Below are 26,735 nucleotides of genomic sequence, written 5' to 3'. Positions count from 1 at the left end.
TGTTTGAGTTCATTCTGTTCGACCAACCAGGTCGACCGGCCCTGCGTTTGTTTTGAATTTAAACTTTGCTTGCAACCTCGGCGGGACTCGTAGGACCAGCATCTTTTTACAGGTTCAGATACAAAGCATCACCGCCGGGAGTACAACATGTCTGCCTGTAAACGGCGTCTGTAGAAAGTGGAGTCTGGACCACACGATCATGTGATTGACATCATGAGTATTGATTGATTCACCGAACTGGGATACAAAAACTTACAACATAGCAAGTCTCTGAGACCCCTGTTAGTCACCCCTTTCGACAAGGATAGGCTTTTTATACGGGTCTCCGTTGCTTCTCTATAGGGATCTATATTCCTCCCTAGACTCCACGGGCGTTTGGTTATGTATACATGTACTTTGATGCAAACGAAAGATTATTACAGTCACCTGGCCTTTCGCTGTAACGTGTGTATAGTGTAGTACATTTGACAAAATTTGAATTTTAAAAAGTCAGTGTTGTTTATATTTATATATGCAAATATGTCAGGTAAACTCCAGCGTCCCGATCCACAAAAGTAATGTTACGACCTGTCGTAACCCTATAGTTTAACATAGGCTAACGAATGTCGTAGCGCTACTAACGATTTGTGGATCGGGACACATTACAATAACTCTTTAAAGAAACAGCGAGGAGATATGGATGAAGTGCCTCTAATACTGACATGACATATACCATCATAATAGTCATCAAACCCAACTCACTCACTCATTAGAAGCATAAAGAGATTCACTCCATTGCAAACGTTCTGAGGCATCTTGTGATAATTATCTATAATTTATTATACCGGCAAAGAATAAAGAGATCAATGTATGGTTCTTTCTTATCAGCAGATCTAATTTACGGATGTCGCGCCATATAAATCTCTGGACTTCATCCGCTCGCCAGACGGAATGGTCCCAGGGTTCTAAGGGTCAACAGGTCAACCGGAAGTCCATCCTGGCACCTGCGTGCTAAACTGACCGAACTAATAATTATTTAGATTCGACATTTCCGCTTTTCTTACATAACTAGTCATGTGGTACTGATATTTTATTCCACATTGATATAAAAATGAGTTTCTTTCTTCTTTCTGCAATACCAGTTTTAATGAATATAAACGGCTGGATGCTTTCTTGAACTTTGGTTCAGAAACTTGACCAGTTGCCTTGTATCTGTAAGGATAATACTGCTGAAGAGGTCGTTGTCGGCACAGGTACTACAGATACGTACCCCAGGTACGTTTATGTATACAGATATTTACCCTAAACAAAGTCAAAATACAGAAACGTACCCGGTACCCTTAAAGGTGGACGAGTCCATATTCCGCAATCCAAAACCGAAACCGTATGTACTTGTTCCCGTTCAACTGATTCCGAATGGTATTCATGTGCATCGCGAAATATCCGTTACTGTGTATTCACATTACTTACATAACGCAATCAAATTATCTAATACAACAGTATGACAGTTCCGGTCAAGAATACGACACGATGGGAATGGAATCGTCCTAGGGTACGTGTCTGTATTCTTATTATGGCCAAGGTACATATCTGTAGTACCCGTGCCGACAACGACCCCTTCAGCGATAATACCTAGGTGGACTGACACTAAATGAACACGCCGAACGAAACAATGTTCATTTAAGACAACGGTGAAACTGTGATGCTAAAAGACCCAAGTAATTTGTTGTAAAAGCTACACCTGTATTGCCAATGAAGACGCACAGGTATTATCACGTGTTGTTTGTTTATTGTTTAACGCCACAATCAACAATATTCCGGCGGTCTGTAACTACTCGAGTCTGGACCAGACAATCCAGTGATCAACAGCATGAGCATCGATCTACACAAATGGGATACGAAGACATATGTCAACCAAGTCAGTGAACCTGACCACCCGATCCCGTTAGTCGCCTCCTACGACAAGCATGGGTTACTGAAAACCAATTCTAATTATATTCTTAAGGGTTAAGAGTTCTGAGGGCTTTGGTTTATACGTGGTGTATAATTAAGCAAGAGACTTTGTTTCAAATATGCCTCTGCTCTGTGAATGGGCACCCGGTGGGATGAGACGGTAGTGTGACTGATATAGCTGTATATGATAGTCCTTCACAGCATCTTCACGGGTGCATACATTACCAATGAAACTACAGTTATTATGTGTGACATCACACAAACATTACCAATGACACCAGCCAATTCAATTCAATCCCTTTTTTTTTATGAAGGCATCAGGCCCATTACAAGGGACCTGTGAAGATCCGGGTTAGAATCTGCCTTGAGCAATCCATATATGTCGTAAGAGGCAGCTAACGGGATTGGGTGGTCAGGTTCACTGACTTGATTGAACCATCGTATCCCAATTGCGTATCATGATGCACAAGCTGTTGATCACTGGATTATCTAGCCCTGACTCGATTATTTACTAATCGTCCTCATATAGTTGGAACATTGCTGAGTTTGGTGTTAAACAACAAAGTTACCTTTGAGGCTGACTAACATGCATTCGAGATAAACAAGGTGTATAAACCCTCGAATAGCAATCCAATGATGATCTTGCAAAATGATTATAGAGCCATGGATAACTACTGACATTGACTGACTGACTCACTGAGTTTGGTTTAACGCCGCTTTTAGCAATATTCCAGCAACATCACGGCGGGGGACACCAGAAATGGGCTTCACACATTGTACCCATGTGGGGAATCGAACCCGGGTCTTCGGCGTGACGAGACAACGCTTTAACCATTAGGCTACCCCACCGCCCCTACTGACATTGACACACTAATATCAACGTATAAACGTTTTAGTTCAGATTTTGAAGAAAGTCGGGCATTATTCGCCGCCCACATGTATGTCAACATACCTACCCAACTAAATTAACATCACTCCCCTAGGAGTGTATATTCTGCATAACTTCTCCGTGCAGAAAGTGTACCGCCGTTTTATATATATATATATATCACTTGTACTGCGGGATGGGTTCGTCGACATATTCATATCACGCATTGTACTGATAAGTAAGAATATACAATGTATACGTTATACCTACACAGAAACCTGTTGAACAAGGTGTGGGGGCTTTACTGTGACGTAAACTTTCACGATGTGGAATATGCATGCTTTTATTGTCGGGCGCCAAGCAATAGCACCGGGCTGTGAAACTCGAGTCACGAATGTTCAGAATTACCTCCCGTTGTTTTATACCCTAGCTATTGATGTAGAAGGGCAGGTTGGGTGTGACCGCGCTTTATGAGGGTGTGTTGGTTAAAGACTCGCATTCGTAAAGCTGAAACTCGTTAGTGGAATAATTTTATAGCAGATTTAGAGCTATAACTTCTCCACTGGCTCAGCTATGTACAAAGGTCGATAAGATTGTTTACTCCGAGCTGTGGTTGAATGCTCGATTTGAAGGTCGTGTTACAAACGTTTTGTATTCGGTTCATTCAAATGATCCATATATTAGTAGCTTTGGAAACACATTGCAGTCTACCATGTGTCTTGGAACATGTTAGAGGAACATTACGCTATACGATTTATTTTTGCATTTTGTCACGACCATGTCATTACGTAGGGGCGGTGGGGTAGCCTAGTGGTTAAAGCGTTCGCTCGTCACGCTGAAGTCCCGGGTTCTATTCCCCGGGATACAATGTGTAATTTCTGCATGGTGTCCCCTGCCGTGCTGTTGCTGGAATATTGCTAATAGCGGCGTAAAACCATACTCACTCACTATTACGTATAATATATACCAATTTAGGCTAAAGGGAGAAACAGTTTACTCTTCATTTTGGGGGCCACGAATTGTATGTATCGGGTGGTGAGGCTTGCTGACTTGGTTGACACGTGTCATCGTATCCCAGTTGCTTAGATTGATGCTCATGCTGTTGATCACTGGATTGTCTGGTCCAGACTCGATTCTTTGCAGACCGCCTTCACACACACTTATATTTCCAGCACCACTTTCACATACAGCGAACTACGTTTACAACGAACACGCTTGTGACGAATTGGTGGATATAACGAACTGGTTTTCCCCCCAATCACTTGCTGTATAAATAAATCGAATCGCTTATAATGAACTACGGCCATTAGGTACTATAATCTTGTTGTAATCTTTGAGTTCGTTATAACCGTAGTTGACTACTCCAAACTAATCTATGGCGGTGGGGAAGCCTAGTGGTTAAGGCGTTCACTCAAGCGGAAGACCCTGGTTCGATTCTCAACATGAGTACAATGTGTGAAGCCCATTTCTGGTGTCCTCTGCCGTGATATTGCTGGAATATTTCTAAAAGCGGCGTAAAACTAAACTCACTCACTCAGTCCAATCTAATCTAGTTCATCACAGTCGACAATGTTCCAGCGAGATGGATTGGGTTGTGTGTGTACGTGTGTTGTACGTGTGCGTATGCGTGCGTGTGTTACGACAAGTCTGAACCAGACAATCCGGTGACTGACATAATGAGCATTGATCTACGCAATTAGGATACGTAGACTTACATCAACCAAGTCAACGAGTGAGAACAGCCAACCCCGTTAGTTGACTCACGCAAGCATGGGTTGCTGAAGACCAATTTTAACCTGGATTTCCACGAGGTTCCAAAGTGGTGCCGGGTGAATATGAAAATAGTCTACAACGGGCGTATAATGGTATTTAAACTACACGGCTCGGGGATCAAGTCACTGGACGTTTGTAAGGGAGCTGTTAATGAGACCTCCTATCTATCAAATTTGGTGCGGCACAATGTGTTATTTCCAAACACACACTGGTTCATTGTGTACTAGATTTGACAGCAGTTATATATGGGGCACGTGCCAAAATGGAGGATATGTTTGTGACTGGTGCCAGTGATTAGTATTCTGCTCAGTTCAGCGCGTGATAAAGTCAATGTTAAATACACGGACACATTGACTCGGACTATATCTATCCATGACATTGTATTCTTATCACGAATCTGAAATAGGTTTGTCGTTAAACAAGTTGTTTTTCTTTGAAGAAAATATTGGTATAAAGAAAACCCACGAATGCCATAAACAAAACACATAAGTATAAATATTTGTTTGTTTCGACTGAAATCGTTAAGACGAATATTTGACAACGGAGAAGAAATGAGAAATATAAATTTTAATGTCGATTAAACTTTATCATGATGCTAAAGTAATAATTAAGAAAATCTACCACAAAACACTGTATACATATGTCAATAAAATCATATGGACAGAGTCGAAAAGTAAAGTTCATTCTGTGTCACGATATTATTCAGTATTTATTAATGTTATTCATAATCTGCTGATTATCCCTCCATTGTTTATAGATATTATATCATAAACATTTATCAGTTTAATTCGTCGATTGAGAGGAAGTAGATAAAATGGCTTGATGTATATTCGATGATAGCGATCCAGTATCGTCCAATTCACCTATATTATTGGCAAACTTTAAAGAGAATACGATTCACCGGTATCACTGAAATCAATTACTTTATGGTTTTATATATGCTAATGGTAATAAAGCGATATTCTGCACCACAGCATAACCGATACGAATTCGCCAACCCTACACAAACCGAAACCCAATCAGCAAGCGCGCTCAAGTCACGTGACTCCAAAGGAAGCAGCTCTCGCCATGTTCACAAACCCGCATGATGGCGAAAGGAGTGTACTGACGGTAGTTGGGATTTTGCTGAGTTTTGACAGAACGTCATAATGTGCAGTTATGCGATCGACGATGGATATTTCAGGAGAACTTGTGTACATTGTGTCTAGTGCTGGATAATATTTCTAGTGGATTATACGAAGAGGGGCGGCCTATTTGTTAGTCTGATAGAGCACTCGTGCAACCTTCCATTCATTGTCAGGGTAGAAGATATCCTGTACTGAATCTTCAAATTTCAGACGAAAAGTCAGTGGAATAATTATCATCGCCCGGAAATTCTGTCACTACACAGAAGCTCACCATGGATGGAAATATAAGTGTTGAGAAAGACTGCAGTGCCCTTGGCGGTCTTTTCCAAGCGGTTATCAACGATATGAGGGTGAGTTAACTCAGACCTCGACAGCTGGGTCTTCTAACGCTACTGTCTCGCTCTACTGACTTGCGGTGTACTATTCAATAATACGTTATTGCATGTTGATTGCGGCAGGTTATTCGTATTGTTTATTTACTACCACAGTTTCAATCAACGATCTTAATTGCATGTTTTTTCCAGTTATAAAAGTGTTAATATTACAAACAAAGCGACCGTACCGGCTTCGAGCATTTCCTGTGATCACTTGCCAATTAACCCTTTGACCTCTGTTTATTGTACTAAAGGGTTAAATGGGAACGAAGCATGTTACAAGCATAGTATATAACCATAGGTGTTAAATACCGGGAGTGATTTCACACCGTCTAGATTGTTCAACGTTCAACGTGTAACACAATGTTGCATTTGTGACCAACAGAATTTGCTTTCGTTGGTACCCATGTGTGTGGTACGGATAATGAATTTATTTCATGCACAAGCTAGACATAGAAGACGCTGTGCAGTAATGACACCCTTCTCATCGAGAATGTGCACTACTATAACATTCCATGATGATTCTAAAACTACGAAATGAGAATTATACGTTTTTTGATCGAAGCCAGCAGAAGATGGCTGTCAAGAAAATGACAGCAACACACTTCCTCAGGGAAAGTCAGTTATTGACTTAAACATTTAACCAAGTCAGCTCCCTCTTATAGACACAGCTGTCTCGAACTATTTCCAAGCTAGACTAATGATATGTAGATGTGTATATAAATATATATATATATAATTTTGATAGAAACAAATAATTGCATTTATTCTGAAAAGTAGTCCCAGAGAGATTGGAGATTCAGAACCTGAGAAAATCTAGACTTGCTTCATGAAGATCCATAGTTGCAGAAAGGGCTGGGTGGAAGAGAAACTAATGTGGTTCAGTAACTGTGAGACAGACTCTCTCGAAGCCAACGATAAGCTTTCAGATTTAATCGGACGTAACACAGATAAAATTAATGTTAGAATTCATATACAAAAATGACACCTTGCACCTTTTGCAAAAAATGAATGAGTTTTTTTGTGCATATTTTAATGTGAAACGTAAAGCATCACAAGAAGTTCTTCGTACACTCTCCATTCATCTGTTAAGCTATGTACTAACTTATATTTGCATTATGGATACAACTTGAACAGCTTAGCTATATTTAGCGCCATTGATCATCTTCATTCACTATTAATGATAATGTGAAAGGATTTTTCTAAATTATTTAGTCAGAGGCCCGGGTTACAAGTGCTTATATAAACAGTTGCTAATTCCTTATCAATGTATTATCACAAACCTGGTACAGTAATAATAGAAATCTTATCCTTTGTAAGTAGAGTTACATAATGTCAGCACAACCTGGAAACAAGATGGGTTACTCATTGTGACATCATGGTCTATGTCTGACACATGTTCAGTACTCGTATCTTGAACATCCACAGCACTATCATGGCTGAAGATGATTTGATGTCATTTTGTTTTGAAAAGAGCTTTAGATAGCTTAAACATGATTTATCAAATTCATTACAGGATCAAGATGCCTGAATTGTATTAAAAGCAAACATTTACCCTAATAGCTGATTTGGTGTGTGATTTTATTTATAACCACGGTTGTATTTCAATTAGATGTGTGTGATTACGTCATCTGATATGAAGAGTCTGGTTTTGATGTCACAGGTTTTCTTTTCCAATAATCTTGATTTGTTGGTGTTTTTGAATGTACCAGATATCATTGACATTATGTCAGATTAAGATATGCAAGCTCAGATGGATGCATTTGGAATATGCTTGTTAATGTTACTATTAATTGTATTGATTTAAAATTAATTTGCTATGGCAATAGACTTGATATGCATCATTATAAATTTAGTATAATGGGTTTTGTTTAGGTCCTTTAGAGCTGTTCTACATGACTAGTTACACTGAGTGATTGGGTTTGAAGAAATAATGGCTATGTGAATTCTTTCATAATTGATTGTCAGTAAGCGTATACCCCAGTACAATACAATTGTTTCTTAAAGGATCAGTGCTTGTTTTGTGAATTCTCATTTAAAATGTTATTGATTGTTATATCAGTTTGATATTGTTGCCATATTGATTCAATGATTCCATTTAACATGCTTAAACAAATCTAATGCTGGGTTATTTAAATTACAGCAATTCAAGAGGGAATTTGGATAAAGCCTTGCATACTAGTGAATGATTGCATTTTGGCTTTTTTAAGAGCTCCCCAATATCCTTGATATCTAGTATTTGTTTCAGAACTCGAGTAAGAAAAGTTTTGATGTAGAGTTCACGTTTCTGTGGATGCTTGACTTCATCATGGTTTTGTCCAGCACAATCCCATTTTGAGTCCAGGGACTTTCCGTTATAGGTCTCTTAAGATCCGGGGTAGAATAGGTCTTCAGCAACCCACGCTTGCTACAAAAGGCGACTATGCTTGTCGTAAGAGGCGACTAACGGGATCGGGTGGTCAGGCTTGCTGACTTGGTTGACACAAGTCATCGGTTCCCAATTGCGCAGATCGATGCTCATGCAGTTGATCACTGTATTGTCTGGTTCAGACTCGATTATTTATAGACCCCCGCCATATAGCTGGAATATTGCTGAGTGCGGCGTAAAACTAAACTCACTCACTCACTCACTTTCCGTTATAAGCATGAAATTTTGTCTGGTAAAATGTGCTTGCTTGACTTAAAACAGTTTAAATGTATGTGCTTATTATAAGTGGTGATTTTAGCCTTACATTGTAGATGATCTATCACTGATACTTTGAGTATTGAGTGTATTTATTTCCAGAATAGGAATGCCAAATATGTGTGAAAATAAACCTGCAATGCATATTCTTTTCATAATTCAAAGAACCAAGCTGTTTTGAGTTTGCCAGGATCAAATATGTAAATCATGTTCATTTTATATTCTCTGTATCTTTGGGGTGGTGGGGTAGCCTAGTGGTTAAAGCGTTGGCTCACCATGCGGAAGACCCGGGTTCGAATCCCCGCATGGGTACAATGTGTGAAGCCCATTTCTGGTGTTCCCCGCCGTGATGTTGCTGGAATATTGCTAAAAGCGGCGTAAAACCAAACTCAGTCAGTCAGTCTTTGTATCTTTAATATGGTATAGGACACAGCACTTAGTGTCCAGCCAAACCCTGGTCAGGGGACTTGCACCACTACCAGTGACAATAATGAGTAATGTCAGGGATATAAGGCAAGGGGAACCAAATTACTAACAAATGGTGGTCATTTGTACCCCGAGGAGCGTCTGACACAACCCCCAGGCAGTCTGTTGTGACTGTGTGTCAGTCATTCACACTGGTATTTATGACATTGGGGTGAGTGCAGGGCTCCAGATAAGGGCCCTATGGGCGTATGTACGGATAAAAAATATGCACGATACGGTAGGAAATAATTTAGAAACAGTAGCAGACACGCAGCACAGCAATGGTGTACGGTCTTAGAATCATTTACAGACGTATTTATCTGAAAAAAGTATTGTTATATTGTTTCTTTACCTGTTTACACAAGAGTAGCAATGTTGTGGTGCATATATAAAAAGAAACACAAGATTATATTCTCCATTAAATTCCATTCAGTACTCCCAATGTACTCTTAAGTTTTTCCAGTACTCCTATATATATAAAATAAGGAGTACGTACTCCTCATGTTGAAAAATTATCTGGAGCCTTGTGAGTGAGTGAATGTGGTATTTCTGTGCAGTCAGCAGTAATCCAGCCATTTTGCAGCTGCCTATAGATAAACAGATAAGACAAGAGGCCTACCTTCAGCACCCTATGCTTGTTGTAAGAGGTCACTAATGGGATTGAGTGGTCAGGCTCCCTGACTTGCTGATGCATTTCGACATATCCCAAATGGGTGGATGTTGATGTATGCTCATGATGTCAATCATTGGTTTGTGTGCTCCAGATTCAGATATTTACAGACTGTTGTATACAGCTGAAATGTTATTGAGTGTGGTGGGGTAGTCTTGTGGTTAATGCTTTTGCTCGCTACCTAGTCTGTCTCACAGCCCCTGAAAGCGTCTGCCCTGAGAGCGGAAGGTCGCGGGTTCGATCCCCAATAACGTCATACCAAAAAGACGTTAAAATATGGTACTTGTTGGTCCCTGCCTGGCGCTCGGCATTAATGGGTACAACAAGGACTGGTCGGCTCGGGGTCAGTATAATGTGTCTGAGTGGGGTATTCATGCTTCACTGCGGCATGGTATCTCAGTGGGCTAGCACTATAAAACCAGCTTAAGTCTGGGCTAGTATAAGCAGCCGCACATACACATGCATGCACGTCGTCATATGAGCAAAATATTCTCAAGCAGGACGTTAAACCCAATTTCACCTCACCTCACCTCACAGTCCCTGAACCACATTATTTCCCCTACTGCCTTGCCCTCTCTACAGTGCTAAAGCCCTAAATAAAGCAAGTCAAGAGTTCCTCAGGTTCAGGAATCTCTAGTCTCCTTTTCAATTTAAATGGGCTTGTTTGTTACTATCAAACTTATATATATTCAGAGAATAAGCATTAGTCTACTCGCTACCCTGAAGACCTGGATTCAATTCCCCACATGGATTCAAAGTGTGAAGCCCATTTCTGGTGTCCCATGCCATCTTATTGCTGGAATATTGTGAGAAGTGGCATAGAACTAAACTCACTCACTCAGTATGTGTGGCATTTATGAATAAAATTACAATAATCCATATCACGGCCAAAGAAATGTATTTCTTTAAGACAAATGCAGGGGGAATGGTGGAAAACGTATGTGAGTCGTGACTGATCCTCATAGTATGTAGCTAGTCAGACTGGTGTGGCTTGTAACATCATCACAGCCTCGGGAACTGGAAAAGTGTTTAAGTTCTCAACTGTTACTGGCCATTAGGACCTTCTTTACAAGATATTTAATTGTCTTTAGCTCAATTTAGTAATTTTACTTTTAAAACACAATCTGCCAGGTCACTCAGACACTAGACTTGCACAAATCTCTAAGGTAATAATTATTAGTTTAAATGATAATTTTAAAAAATATAAATATTCCTCTAACACACTGGAGTCCTTACTGTGCCCTTATCTAGACTTGCCTTTTTAAAGGATGGAATTACTATACATCAATGGGCTCAGCATTCAGTACAGCCTTAGTGCAAGGCTAATCAGACACCTGATTACCTGATCAATTTGAATGTTTTTCAGACAGTTGTTTTGACAAGTAAAAGCTACTGGGGACCAGTCTTATTGACTATCTTGGGAACCTATCTTAGCTGCTATCACTATCAGGGTATTTCTTTGACTGGGGGGTTTCAGCTAAAACCCTGTACTTATGATAAAAATACACCGAGAATTCTGAAACCATTGATTTTCTCCAGCACAAGCTATATTAACAATATGTTTCCAGACCATATGCAGAAAGTGAGATTTATGACTGTGGAATTTTATTAAATGCAGAAGTAATCCTTTCACATTATTAACTCATGGTAAACTGATGGCCCTTTCAGAAACACCTTGAGACTTTAATCCTATAATGGGGGTCTTGACAGAGTCGGACATTGTACACAAAACAGGATATTAGCTTGGAGACAGAAAGTTTTATAGTGTACAACTTATCAGATGTTAAAATTCAAGAAATGCTTTTACTTATAGAAGAAAACAAAAATTCCACAGAAGATAATGGCTGTGTTCAAGATTTTAATACATCCTGGTTTAATGTGGGTGACAATTTAAATCAATTTCTGGAAAATGTTCTTTCGAAAGTTTTTAAAACATGAAAATGTCTTTCTTTTGTCACAAGGAATGTCAGTTCAGACACTTCAAGGACATTAATGTGTAACACTGTCCTATCTTACAAAGCAATAAACTAACTTCCTTCAACCATTCACAGAGCTCCAGATAAGATTTAGCTCATGTGGGTACTGTACCCACTGTATTTTTTGGAGTGGGTATTATGAATGTTGAGTGGGTATTTCAATTTCCGTTACCTACTGCTCTCAAATATGTGCGTATTTCAGTCATTTTACTCACCTTAGTATATGTCATTGAGTAAGTTTATTAAGCAGGTATGTTCTGCCTTATGTCATACCTAATCAAAACCAACTTTAATATAATGGAAATGATTTCATAAAAAATCACTCATCCTATACTGACAGTACAACACTTGTCCTATACTAACAGTACAACTATATAGCAATCGATGTCTTTTTCATTACGCAAGCGATTTTTATAAATATATTCCGTACGCATTTGTTTTAAACTTTTTTCGTATCTAAAATTTTAAATGCGTAATTGGTACGCAACAATTAGTTTTTCCATGCGTAATTGGAAATTTTCTATGCGTATTTTACCCGGATACGCAGCTTATCTGGGCCTCTCAACTACCTTCACAGGATCAGATCAGTAGTCAGAAATTCACATTAACGGATATCCTACCACCATCCCAAATCCCCACACCTCCAACCCCCAAAATTTAACAAATATGACCCTTCAATTTTACAAACTTTTAAAACTTCCAACAGCAACTTGACAAGCGATAACACAATGTTACACAATCAACCATGACCTCTAACCCAACCACGTGTACTGTTCCCCTAACAGCTGGCACACGCTCCAGAGCTACCTGGGTGACACCTACATGTTATAGAGGATGATGCATTCAATACATTGTTGAAATATACGCCGTTGTGTTGCATGATTACACTGTGACACAATGGGGACAGGTGCAACCAACACTCCCACCAGCAACGACAGGTGACAAGTGGGTAGGGTTGTTGGAAGGAGTGTATCTGGGAAAAAAATGCAGCGTAATCCTCCATGATATACTGACTGCCTCTTCTGCCGTGAAATTAATGAGGACACAAGCTTTTGTTGTTACGTTCTCACTCAGACCTTAGATTACCATACAGTTTTTTTTCTTGACCCAAATAACTTTGCTGAACATTGACCATGTAAAACATTAAATTTTCATTTCAAAGAATGAATGCAGAGGCCCAGATAAGCTGCGTATCCGGGTAAAATACACATAGAAAATTCCCATTTACGCATTGAAAAATAATTGTTGCATACCAATTACGCATTTAAAATGTTAGATACGCAAAAAGTTTAAAACAAATGCGTACAGAATATATTTATAAAAAACGCTTGCGTAATGAAAATGATATTGATTGCTATCAAGTTGTACTGTTAGTATAGGACAAGTGTTGTACTGTCAGTATAGGATGAGTGATTTTTTATGAAATCATTTCCATTATTGTATGACATAAGGCAGAACATACCTGCTTAGTAAACTTACTCAATGACATAATACTTAGGTGAGTAAAGTGACTGAAATACGCTCATAATTGAAAGCAGTGGGTAATGGAAAATGAAATACCCACTCAACATTCATAATACCCACTCCAAAAAAAAATACAGTGGGTACAGGTACGTAATGAATATCTACCAAAGGAAGTTAAAAATGTTCTACCTATGTGTATGTTCTGTTGCGGCAAAAATTTGCTTAGGCGTATGTATTGTGATAGTGTAAAAGACAGCATCAATTGTCCACGGGGTGTAACAATATCTTGAGAGTCTTTGTGTTAGGTCATTTTCCTTTGCCGATTTTTTATGACACACATGTGACATGTATTAACTCATGCAATGACATGATCATGTAATGTTTGCTCAAGGAAAGTGAATCTGAATGTGTTTTTGAAAAGCGACCCTGCACCTTACAATTCTGCTATTATACAAACTTGTATGCAGTAATAAAGGTTTGGGAAACCCGTTTCAACACTGAAATTCTTTAGATGTTTGAACTTGCAGTGAAAGTGCATTGGTAGGATTTTGAGAGCTGGCGGCTTGAATCGAAGAAATAGACGAAACTAGGTCAAACCATATTGATTTGTTTCATAATGAATATAATCTATTTCACCCAGGTACGTAGGTGTTATGACATTATTGCCTGACAAGGAAATATTGCCTGTATTATTTATTGATATATGTCGTCAAGCTTGACCTTGTTTGGTATTCATCAATATTGCTTGTTTTGTTCAGTTTCCATGAAGATTATAAATACTCCTTGATCGATGCTTTTTGCATCACATTATGGGAGAAACATGCCAAGAATTGTGTTGGCCTAACAAGGAGAGTGTTTATGTGATTATTTTTCGACAGGTTTGCTGTTGTTTTTAGTTTCAGTTTTAAATGAGGCGGTGGGATAGCCTAATGGTTAAAGTGTTCGCTTGTCACCGAGGCCCGGGTTCGATTCCCCAATTGGGTATAGTGTGATGTCCATTTCTGGTGTCCCCGCCGTGATATTGCTGGAATATTGCTAAAAGCGGCGTAAAACCCAACTCACTCACTTAATTCGGTTTTAAGTAAGGGGACAATATGCAATCATTTTCCTCGAGGTTAAGGATGCTGGGCTGTGATGAAGCAGATGGCGTTGTTACAGGATATTTGGGAAAGTGAGAGGAAGTTGTTTTATTTTCAGCCCTTGATTGAAATTCCATCTGGATGAAGATGAAAAGCACATGCATGAGCATGAAGCCTTTATCATATCCGGATATTTGCAATCACATTTACTACCTGGTAGACTAATCACAGGTTCAGATAAACAGTCTGATGTACGCAGAAATACATTAGTGAGGTTGAAAGCATGTATGTTTTAGGGATATCAGTGGACGGACTTGAGGAGGTGGAATCTCAACTTCCTGTCTGCATTGTTCACATAGATTCCTGAGAGAGACCCAGTTATGTTTTTCCAGCTGTGTCAGATTCCAACCCCCCTCAGCCCCTTCTGGTGCTCCAGCTCCCCTAGTTCCCCCTAGTATCACCCCCTCCCCTTAGAATTGTTCACTCATCTCTGGACCACATTCCCAACCCCTGGCTGGGCTTACTAGATTAGTCTCTGAATGCATATAATTTTGATTGTAACAAATAAACCCATTTAAATTGAAAATTAGCCCCAGTGAGAGGGGAAAATCTGACGAAATCTAGACTTGCTTTATTTAGGGCTTCAGCATTGCAGGTAGACTAAGGCTTAGTCTCTGAATATATATAATTTTGATAGTAACAAACAAGCCCATTTATATTGAAAAGGAGCCCTAGGGAGACCAGAGAACCTGAGGAAATCTAGACTTGCTTTATTTAGGGCTTTAGCACTGCAGAGAGGGCTTGGCAGTAGGGAAATTAATGTGGTTCAGGGACTGTGACTTGTGTGAGACAGAGTATAGGCTTACCTTCTTCACAGTATCATTAAGCTTCAGAGTCCTTTGATGCAGCTCCCAGAGTAGTTGAAAATTGAGTTATTATAAAAGTAGATGAATATTTAATTTTTTGAAATTAGACATGAAAGGGACTTTGTCCATGTTGTTAAAACCCTTGTGTTAAGAGGCCCAGATATCAGGGTCCATATTGAAGATATCGCTGACCTCTCTCCTTAGTGTTGGTCATGAAGATCCCAGGATTGTTTGGTCCAGACTCGATTATTTACAGACCACCATCATAGAGCTGAAATGTTGCTCAGTGCAGCATTATGCAACAAACCAAACAACCATCCTTTGTTCTGAACATTGCATATGCATCTGTCATTGAGAGAAAACGTTTTTCGTGCTGTGGCAGAATGTGTTCAGCATTGTCTGTAGGCATAAAGGGATGAAATTTGATGTTTCATGGCACACTGGGATGGTCTTCATCATTGTTTCCAGTCATTTTGTGAGGAGTTTCAATACTGTTTTGAGGCATGTAGGAATATTTAAAACTTCATGGATCATGTTTTATGGTGTGTAAATATTACTTAAATTCAACTTTCTCGAGGCGTATTTGAGTTCATGTAAGTATATATAACATTCCAAGCTGCCATGGTTCATAGAAGAATCACAGAGCCTGTTTGTTTCGGTGCAGGAAGACATGAGCTGTAGGTCTTGCTCCAGCTGTTCCGGGATGCTGCACTAGAGTGTTTTAGTAATATGCCTGTGGATGAGAGGGTGTGTTTTAATTGCTTGAATGTTGTTGAAGATGAAATACATGTACTTTTATTTTGTCCTTTATATCAGTCTATTACAAAATGTTTGCTGGATAAGTGCCAATTTCTAGACAGTAACTTTATAAATTGTACAAATGTGGAAAAGTTTTTGTTTATAATGTCTAGTCCTTTTTAAAGTAAATTAACAGCCAAGACCTGCTTTGATGTTTTAAAGGAACGACGACGCCTACTTTACCATTAGTCTGTTAACATATGTAAATTTTATTATATCATATATCATTATATTTATATTCTGTATAATTTTATGTTTAAATAGTCTCATAATCCTTTTAAGGATGGCTCATCTTATGTTTTTATTTTATATTGTTTTAATTTCTGTAAATGAGGTGAGACTTATAATAAACAATCTGTCTGTCTGTCCGTCTTTATTGGGAGAGTAGGGCTTATGAATGTGGGTGGGTCGTTATGTACGAATACAATGTACGAGTGTTGTTATCCTGTCCTTCTGTACTGGTCCACAGATAAGGAAAGTGTGCGACACATCAACATAACTGTTCATGAATAATATAGGACACAGATGGCCAAATCGTCAAGGACATCGCACTTCACTGCACAGAGTCGTCTCCCTTGAGCATGCCAGTAGCCTGTGATTGTTTGTTTGAATGCTGATTCTGCTTGATTCTTACTGTGCTTGGTGTCTCAGTGCCGGACCTGTTTTGCCGAATTAGCAAATGTTTGAGACCAGCATCACTTCGGGATTGGCTCCCACAATAAGCTAACATGATAGGATATAATTGGTATAATGTGCAAAACATCAACAATCAATAATAATGATAAAAGCGCTTGCCTCACTCACTCACTCACTCACTCACTCACTCCTAAGCAATAGTGTTGGGAATTGGTTGAAATCTCATAATTGATGATTGCTTCATTACCAACGAACAATCATCGATAAAAATTGGTTAGCGTCAGTTTTCAGATTTTCCTATCCAGGTTGTTATTGCAGATATGTATAACATGATGCAACTTGCTACTTTAAAGTGATGTTGATATATCATGAACATAAACCTTCTGGGGTCTTCAAGAAATATTCAGTCATGGCTTTTCAGTTAGTGAAGTGAGTTTTCTAAGAATTAAACAAGTTTTCAGGCCCTGACAACTTCAAAGTTATGTTCCATCGTCAAGTGTTTCAAAGACTAAAACAGCAGTTCCAAAATCGTTTGTGTTCGATTATGAGAAATGATTATGATCGATTGCTTGGTCGTTTGGTCACTTCGACCAATCTTCGATTATTTCAATTAATCGGACCACCACTCCTAAGCAACCTGGTCTTAAGAGGTGGTGAGACTTGCCGATTTCATCATGTGTCACTCATGTTTTCATTCACAGAATTGTAGGGTCCAGACTCAATTATTTACAGGCCGGCTGAAAAGTCTGGCGTTAAACAACAAACAAACAAATCCAATAAACAGAAAACAGATATCACGTCACATGGAGAGAGTGCTGTTGTCAGTCTGCACCATTCAAGCTGAATCATCACCAGTTGTAAAAAATCCAGTCCGTGCCAACCAGTGGTTGCTATTAGCAACGCTGCCGTCGTTGAGGTATGATGACGTGCAGTGAACCAAGCCAATTGCCTGACCACTAATCCCATTTAGTCTGTCCTCTCCACAAGCATGGGATCATAGGGATCTGTATCCCGGGATTCTCCATGGTGTTAATGTCACATGAACATTATGTGCAATTAATATACAGCAGTGATGAATTAATGATGGTCGTTTTATGACTGATCGTCACCATCTCTCTCTGACCTGCCCTGTCACTGAATTGACCACCTGTGTGGTCAGAAAGGGGATGTTTGATGGTTCCAACCCAAGCTTCATAATATGGAAAGAAGTTTTTGTTTGTGTTTGTCCCTTCATGTATATGCAATGTTCAAAACTATGGTTTGTTGTTTGGTTTGTTGCTTAATGCCACACTCAGAAATTTTCCAGCTACATAACTCTGTAAATAATCAAGTCTGGACCAGACAATCCAGTGATTGACATCACAAGCATCGATCTATGCAATAGGGAGATGATGACATGTGTCAACCAAGTCAGCATGCGATCCCGTTGGTCAACTCTTACCACAAGCATGGGTTGCTGCTAACTGATTCTGATCCAGATCTACACTGGTACCAAAAGAAGTTTAAAGATGTTCATTGATACCCTATAAGGTGCTTAGCAGTAGGGGAGCACAGTGGTGTAGTGGTCAAAGGTCTGGGTTCAAATCCCGGTGGAGACACCAAAATTTGTGACTTGGGTCTCAAACTGTGTTGTGTCCCTGGGCAAGCCACTTCGTCCACATTGCACTCAGTCCACCCAGCTGTTGAAAATGGGTACCTGAGAATTGGATGTATGGACATATATGGACAAAGCGCTTAGTAGCGGCTTTGAAAGTACAGTTCCGTCAGGGTAATAATGTAATGCCAGAGAGCAGCATCGTGTTGGATTCTAGGCGCAAAAATTAGCATTCTTCTTATTAATATTATAACAAGAACGACTTCGATTGGAGTCAATAAGTGTCCGAGGAGGGTATCCTTACTGAACTGTGGTGTTTCAGTGACTAGACACAAAATAACCAACATTAGCCCTATAATGGTACAATGTCTTAGTAGCGTATCACACACAAGCTTTGATGAAAGCTATTCCTTAAGAAGACGACGAAAACATTTTTTGGAAAATGAGAATGCTCTATTTCTGAATATCAGTGCTTTGTTTGGCTCAGAAAAGTTGGCAAGATAATAGCAAACTGCTTGTATAAACAACAACTTCCTTGTTTACTCATTGCAACTTGTCTTCCATAAAAACTGCTCTTAAATAGTTGATTTGTTTATCTGAATGTATAGTTGCTTGCAAGATAATAAAGTTAAGATTCACTACACTCTACCCTTTGTGTCCTGTGCACTGTAATGTAAACACTAACATGTCCTTGTCTGGCACAAAGCTGAATCGGATTACTTCAGTTCGGGGGATGACATGAAAATATTTGTACAAGGACCAGGAAGAAAAGGGTCAGTCTCTTGATGCGAGTAGATTTCAATCTAAGAGGAAGTCTCAATGCATGTCACAGTAGATTCTCCTGTGGTAAATCCCGTTAACTCTGTTTGAAAGATGCTATCAAGCAAGGTTGGTTCATTGTCTGGGGTATCTGCCTAATGGAACTGAGGTATGATCCTCGTTGAAGGCGACAGAGATGTTATCAAACCAACGACAAATCGATTATTGCAGGTAGTCTCTGGTAGTGTCATTGTGGTAATGGATCTACCCCATGGAGTTGACACAAAGGTGATGGGACCTGTGCTGCTTGGCATGTCATGGATCTCAAGTGATCTCGGGATCGTGGAGTTCTTAAGACCTGTCAGCATAACAACAGATTGGTTGGAGTTTGGAGGACTGAAGTTGTTAATAGAGTGAAGTAGAGAAATTGAAGTGAAAGTCGAAGAAACATTTTATTTCTTACGCAGTAACATGTTAGTGGAGTTTTCATGGATGTCAAGAGACTTAGCTATAATTCAATACAGTCTAAGCTATAATCCTAATATTTTAACTGAAAAAGGTGCCCAGGGTTGGAGATGGCGTGAACATTTGAGCTTAAGTACAATATTACCCCAAAAAGAATTTTGTAATTTGTAAGATATGTTTATTTTTGTGATTATGCTTGTGTGAAAATTATTAATTAAGGTATGATTTATTGATATATGTATAGTTCTGTCATTTAAACATTTACATTAATGTCACATGTTTTGTGATGTATAATTGAGGTTCAAGTAAGTTTATGATTTTCGTGTTAAAAGGCTATGTGTTATGTGTAATTAGTTCATTTGGAAGGGTTTATGACAGTCCCAATGACTAAATTATATAGAATATTCTGTGTACTTCAGCTGCAAATTTGTCATCAAATAGATGGAAAATGGCAACTGAGATCAGGTCATATTTTTCTGACAGGGGAGATAATTGGGTTAATTTATGAGATTTGCTAACGAGATAATCGTGTTGATGTTATAATGTGGTGTAGTCTGTCAGCCACATGGCTAATTACCTGTCACTACACTACAGGGATGTTGGTATAGTGTCAGTCGATAATGACTTAATGCTTCCGTTAGCTGCTGTTTATAAATGAAGGCAGCACATTTTATTGTTGATGCTGAGAAATATTAGGGAGTCACTATAAACAGCTGTAATTGGTTTGATGATGTCAGTTCCACTACACCGAAGACCCAGGTTTGATTCCCCACATGGTCACAATATTTGAAGCCATTTCTGGTGTCCCCCACTGTGATATTGCTGGAATATTGCTAAAAGTGGTGTAAAACTAAACTCACTCACTCACTCATTGCTCACCCCACAATCCCATATAATACTTAATTCAAATCTTAAAAGTATTGAGTAATGGGTAAATGGTAAAAAATCGCTGAACACCGAATATCTTCAGAAACGTGTGTACCCACAGTAGGGTTGGCAGCGTGGTTTATATATCGATATATTATTCTCCTGTCGGTTGCATGTGGGCAGTTAGTCGGCCAAATGTTATGTTTAAATTGTTGAAGATAATCATTTTATGATGTTTGGATTCATCTTAGTTTGGAAAAATGTGTGGAATTTTTATGATTTTGTTTTTACGTCGCTCAGCGACACCTCATCTATATGATAGTGGCAGTTCCGGACAAGACAGACTCGTGATTGAGATTATGAGCAACATCTCGCCCAGTAACTGCATGTTGACATCTCCACAAGGTGGATGTCCTCCTTGTCTACCCAACAACAGATATAATTTGCCATGGGTCATTGAGTAAGGCCAGTACTTGGTCCCCCACATATTGTTGGAATGTTGCTACAACCAGCTCCTGGTAAACATCTAGGCTAACGAATGGTCTCTGAATATGTAGAGTTTTGATAAAAATGAAAGTTAATTGAAATGGAGCCTCATTAAGATGGGAAATTAAAACAAAACCTGAAGAAACATGTGGTCTCACTTTAGGCAAGTGTGTTTGTTCAAAATTGCCTCTGTTCACCAAGCAGAAAATGGGTACCAGGTGGGATAAGTCACGTGTCTATTAACCTTATAGCGCCTCACAGGCAGCTTGGGCTATCCGGGGTAGAAATGTGCTGTGCTTTGATTGTTAGTGCTTTGATTGTTTGTGCTTTGATTGTTAGTGCTTTGATTGTTAGTTCTTTGATTGTTAGTTCTTTGATTGTTAGTGCTTTGATTGTTAGTGCTTTGATTGTTAGTGCTTTGATTGTTAGTTCTTTGATTGTTAGTTCTTTGATTGTTAGTGCTTTGATTGTTAGTGCTTTGATTGTTAGTGCTTTGATTGTTAGTTCTTTGATTGTTAGTGCTTTGATTGTTAGTGCTTTGATTGTTAGTGCTTTGATTGTTAGTTAGCTTTGATTGTTAGTGCTTTGATTGTTAGTGCTTTGATTGTTAGTGCTTTGATTGTTAGTGCTTTGATTGTTAGTGCTTTGATTGTTAGTTCTTTGATTGTTAGTGCTTTGATTGTTAGTGCTTTGATTGTTAGTGCTTTGATTGTTAGTGCTTTGATTGTTAGTGCTTTGATTGTTAGTGCTTTGATTGTTAGTTCTTTGATTGTTAGTGCTTTGATTGTTAGTGCTTTGATTGTTAGTGCTTTGATTGTTAGTGCTTTGATTGTTTGTGCTTTGAGTATTCACATTGTGAATGGAGTTTAGCACATTATAAATGCACTTATAAAAAAGAAAATCTTGACTTGTATCATTTAGGCTTTTGCATTGTAGAAAAGGCTGAGCAGAGTGGGAATTAATGTGGTTCAGGGATAGGGAGGCAGACTAGTAAATTTCCATCGTTCCTTTGTATGTATATACTCATATCAGTACGTGTGTATCATGACAATTTCAAGTTCAGACCATGCAAACTAATTGGATTGACTGCTATTGATTTTTGACACCTCAATTCCTTTGAGCTTTACTCATGCATAAGCTTACCTGATGAGATACGTGAAATGTAGTACTGTACAACAGGGGTGTAAACAATACCTGCCTTTTCTTCTCTGGCTCGATGTATTGCGTGCGACTTGACACTGGGGGTAGCTCGTGTCCTGAAATGGCCAGTGTCGCTAACGAGGCAAGTCTTTGTACAAGTCGGTCATAAATCCTGTCAGAGGGTTGTAAGGATTGGGTCGTTAACGGTTTGAGTCTATCTCAAGTGCAGAGTGACCGAGGTCCAGATTGGTGGACAGTACATGTATTCAGATGTTTGTCATACCCATTGTTGTGGGCTCAGAATATTTCTTTTGAGGATACTTCTGTAGAGTTACAAGTAGATTAGATTTTAGACAAGATTTATCAACCATTGGATGCACACAATTGGGATAATTTGTGTTACCACTGTTCTAAGTAGCAAAGCAATTTGTCCTGGTTACCATCCTAATTCTTAAGATTTAAGGGGCTTTGACTTTGAATGCTGTCTTGAAAACCTTAATGACGTTTGTTCATTATTAAGCTGATTTGAACCTGGTTACAGTGTATGTAGAGCAAGCACACTTACTGCTTGGCTATAACATCACTACCTAATAAGGAAACCGGACAGTCTGGATTGACTTGCAACAAGTAAGGAAAACAAAGTGTGGCCCAGTAGTCATGGTGTTTGCTCAGCATCTTGAAGGTCCTGGTGTGATTCCTGATGGGAAGAATATGTGAATTATTTTATAGTTCTTGACATCATCAGTAATGTTGATGACATTGCTTTGAAGGAAAAGGTACTTTACAAATAGATGGAATAGGTGAAAAGAGTAAGTATGTCTTGCCCTACCGATACACATCTGCCATTCAGAAAATTTCCCTCAAAATATCAGTAACAGTGTGGACAAGACATAAAATTTCCCTCAAAATATCAGTAACAGTGCGGACAAGACAGAAAATTTCCCTCAAAATATCAGTAACAGTGTGGTTTGTTGTTTGTACTCGGCAATATTCCAGCTATATGGAGGCTGTCTGTAAATAATCAGGCCTGGACCAGACAATCCAGTAATCAACAGCATGAGCAGCATTCTATGCAACTGGGATGCGATGACATGTGTCAACCTAGTCAGCGAACCTGACTACCCGATCCCGTTAGTCACCTCTTATGACATGCATGGGTTACTGAAGGCTAATTCCAACCCGGATCATCAGGGGTCTGGACAAGTAGAACTGCTAATAGTTCGATCATCAGCCATAATCATAGAGATGACGCACCGTCAGGCACAATGTCTAACCACCTGATGCAACTAGCCCCCTCTTGCTGCCAGCATCAGTCGCTAGGGACCAATTCTAACCAAGGAATCCCCACCTGGATTCTACTAATTGGCGTATATAGCACCAGATAGATGTATTCCTCATGGCAGTTATATTGATATTTTGTACACGTTCCCCATCAGCTGGACAATAACTGACAACCCAGTAGTTACTCAGAACATATCTTTGGGACCTATATTCACCTGGAATCTGTAGGGGTGATTTCTGAAAGGAACAAGAGCAGTGATATGGTTCCCCGTTACAAGTATATCATTACATTGAATATTTGGTTTATACTGGCTTCATGGTCCATGTGCCAGATCTTGTAGAGTTGTATGGGTTTGGAACAAGCATAATGTGAGTGTAATGATATATCATTATGGGTTTATTGGTAATTGTTAATATTGTGACGTCGACTCTAATTTAGTTAAATAGGTCCCAGGGAAACAATATGGGAAGTACGAGGCGGGTCATGTGAGTTGGTTGATAGTCTGTCATGGTACCATGGTGAGGTGGACGGTTGCTCATTATATCAATTATCAGATTGTCTTCTCCAAACTTGGTGTGGTAGGGTAGCATTGTGGTTAAAGAGTTCGCTTATTATGCCAAAGATCCAGTTTGATTTCCCACGTGTGCAATGTGCGAAGCCCATTTCTTGTAATGTTGCTGGAATATTGATAAAAGAGACTGCTCGCTCGCTCACTCGCTCTCACTCGCTCTCACTCACTCACTCACTCACTCACTCACTCACTCACTCACTCGCCCACTCACTCGCTCACTCACTCACTCACCAGTGTTCACGAATAGCGTCTGACCCTCTGACAAATCCAGCAGATTCGCCAACGGTCAGACAGAAGTCTACAACCCGCCGGCCCCAGTGTCTGACTGTATATTTCACAATAACTTTAACTGAAGTTGTTTTATGTGACATGTGACACTTGTTGCTGTTTATAAAGCTTATGTTTGTTAATAATTTCAATGACAATAATAGGAAATATTAAATCTGAAATGTGTGTATAATTTTATTCCATGGGTCCTGTGCATTTTCAATGGGTCAGACATCTGAAACTTACAGGACCCAATGTCCTGTGACTTTGAAACACCATTCGTGAACACTGGCTCACTCCAGCTTTGACAAGCAACATTCATACTGCTGCCTGCAGCATTGAACATTGCATAGACAAAACACTTCTCACTTCTCCTCTTTTTTAAACCGTCGATCAAAGTTTGATTATTTTGAAAGGGCACACATAGCTTCACAGATACAGTTCTTTTATTTCCTGAGTGCGGAGGGCACAATTACCTGCGGCCATGTGACTGACATTTGTTGGTAGTTCCCTAGTATTGGTTCATGTGGCAGTGCTGTGCCCCGGAGATTACAGGCAGTAGACACGCTAAGATTACATTCAGCCCGGGGAAATGTTTGATTCATCGTTTAAATGCCAAAGGGAATTTCTTTGTCTACATGAAACCTATGGCAGGTTAGATATTACATGAACCAGGGTGTTGCCGTAACCTGTACGATGTTTAATGTTTGTTATTGCAGTTTAACAGATGGTACAAGCAAGCAGCTCAGAATGGAGCCAGGATTAGGTCTCGTCTGTTAGTGTTACTTGCTGATGTTTGACAGTTCGGTTTGATGTTCCAGTGTGACTAGGGGCGGTGGGGTAGCCTAATGGTTAAAGTCTTGGCTCGTCACGCCGAAGACCCGGGTTCAAATCCCCACATGGGTACAATATGTGAAGCCCATTTCTGGTGTCCCCTTCCGTGATGTTGCTGTAATATTGCTAAAAGCGGCGTAAAACCAAAACTCAGTCAGTCAGTCAGTCCAGTGTGGAACCCTGAGGACAATGGTTGATTTGAGGATGATGTATGTGGAGGGTTTGCGAGGGGCCCCATTGAACAAAATGATCCCAGTGCTATGATCGTTTCCTGGAATGGGCCCAGGTTGTTCCACGTGTTCAGTCACAGTGCCTGGTTCAGTAGCCCACATAGGCATGTCCCACATGATACTGCGGGAATATTTGTTTGTTTCTAGAATTTAAGTAATATCTTTTTCACTTGCTCACTCACAAATTTCAGGTTAAATTTCCTGAAACATGTGAAAAACTACATTGAAATACAATTTTCATGAAAGGAATAAATTATAAGTATTTATTTTTTTTTATGTTGCATATATTTTATTTTTTAAAATAATTTTTTTATTTTTACAGTTGCACATGGGCTATATATATTTTTTGTTTTATATTTTGATCAAGGGGTTTCTCATCTGTAAAATAAGAAAGTAGTTTAGTCTTTCCTCATGAACGTTTCATTTCATACAAGTTGGACTTAAATAAAGGAGGTATCTTCAACGCTATCTTGACTTCTACATTTGAATGTGACCGTGAAGATCCAGGTTAGAATATTGATCTTCAGTAACCCAAGCTTGTTGTAAGAGGCGACTAACGGGATCGGGTGGTCAGATTCGCTGGCTTGGTTGACACGTCATTGGTTCCCAATTGCGCAGATCGATGCTCATGCTGTTGATCGCTGGCTTGTCTGGTCCAGACTCGATTATTAACAGACTGCAGCCATATAGCTGAAATATTGCAGAGCGCGGTGTAAAACTAAACTCACTCATTCACATTTGAATGTAATAACATTTGATTGATCCTGGTTAGATTGGGATTGTCATTGTAAACCCATCTTCTACAATGAGAACCTTCCCTCCAGGCACACGAGATACTCCCCTACCTGTTCAGCTGGGCCCGATGTAAGGGTTAATCACACCCTGAAGGACCATCCAGGACAAATGATCCTGATCAATGTCCTACCTGCTGCAGGCACTTTAATCCACCTGTTCCCTTGATGCATGTCATGGTGATGGATGTGCTTCAATCAAATTACCAGTCATTGTGATCCCAAACAATTCCACTGAACTGAATAATGAAATGCCATATGTATCTTTAGGCTGCCAGGGTATTAAAAAACAGGCCTGGATTTTTAACAGATTTAGAAATACCAGATCAAAACTGAAGTTATAAGTTACAATTGATGTATGTGTTTGAAGTGGTTTTAATGCAATTTTCACAGGATTTATGTAATTTTATGTTCAGTTGTCATGATGCGTAATTAAGCATAAAACTCAGGGAATCCTATTCTTCACCCAGATGTTGAAAGTGTACAATGGATGTCCTTTGACTCAGCTACTACAGAAATAACCTAGCCTCCAGGACAATTCATTGATTAAACATGATAGATATATTCCAACCCGTGATCTTCATCAACCCATGCTTTGTCGTAAGAGACGACTAACAGGATCGGTGGTCAGACTCGCTGACATGGTTGACATGTCAGTGTCCCAATTGCATAGATTACTGTTGATCACTGGATTTTCTGGACTAGTCCATTATTTACAGACTGCTGCCCTATTGCCAG

General features: G+C 39.4%; 1 protein-coding gene across 5 annotated transcripts in view; it reads left to right on the top strand.

Annotated features, from left to right (window-relative positions):
- The first annotated feature begins 5,636 nt into the window (after positions 1 to 5,636).
- The window catches only part of LOC124260126 (protein MTSS 1-like), a 98,997-nt gene continuing 77,898 nt past the window's right edge, over positions 5,637 to 26,735 (top strand). For all 5 annotated transcript variants that reach the window (XM_046694370.1, XM_046694369.1, XM_046694368.1 and 2 more), the window contains exon 1: positions 5,637 to 6,050. In XM_046694370.1, the coding sequence (XP_046550326.1) occupies positions 5,973 to 6,050 (78 nt within the window). In that variant the 5' untranslated portion in view covers positions 5,637 to 5,972. The remainder of the gene's footprint in view (positions 6,051 to 26,735) is intronic.

Source organism: Haliotis rubra, unplaced genomic scaffold (genome assembly GCF_003918875.1).
Source record: "Haliotis rubra isolate DU_JTF1 unplaced genomic scaffold, ASM391887v1 Scf750, whole genome shotgun sequence".
In the NCBI taxonomy this organism is placed as follows: domain Eukaryota; kingdom Metazoa; phylum Mollusca; class Gastropoda; order Lepetellida; family Haliotidae; genus Haliotis; species Haliotis rubra.
This window is presented reverse-complemented; position numbering and strand designations above follow the sequence as displayed.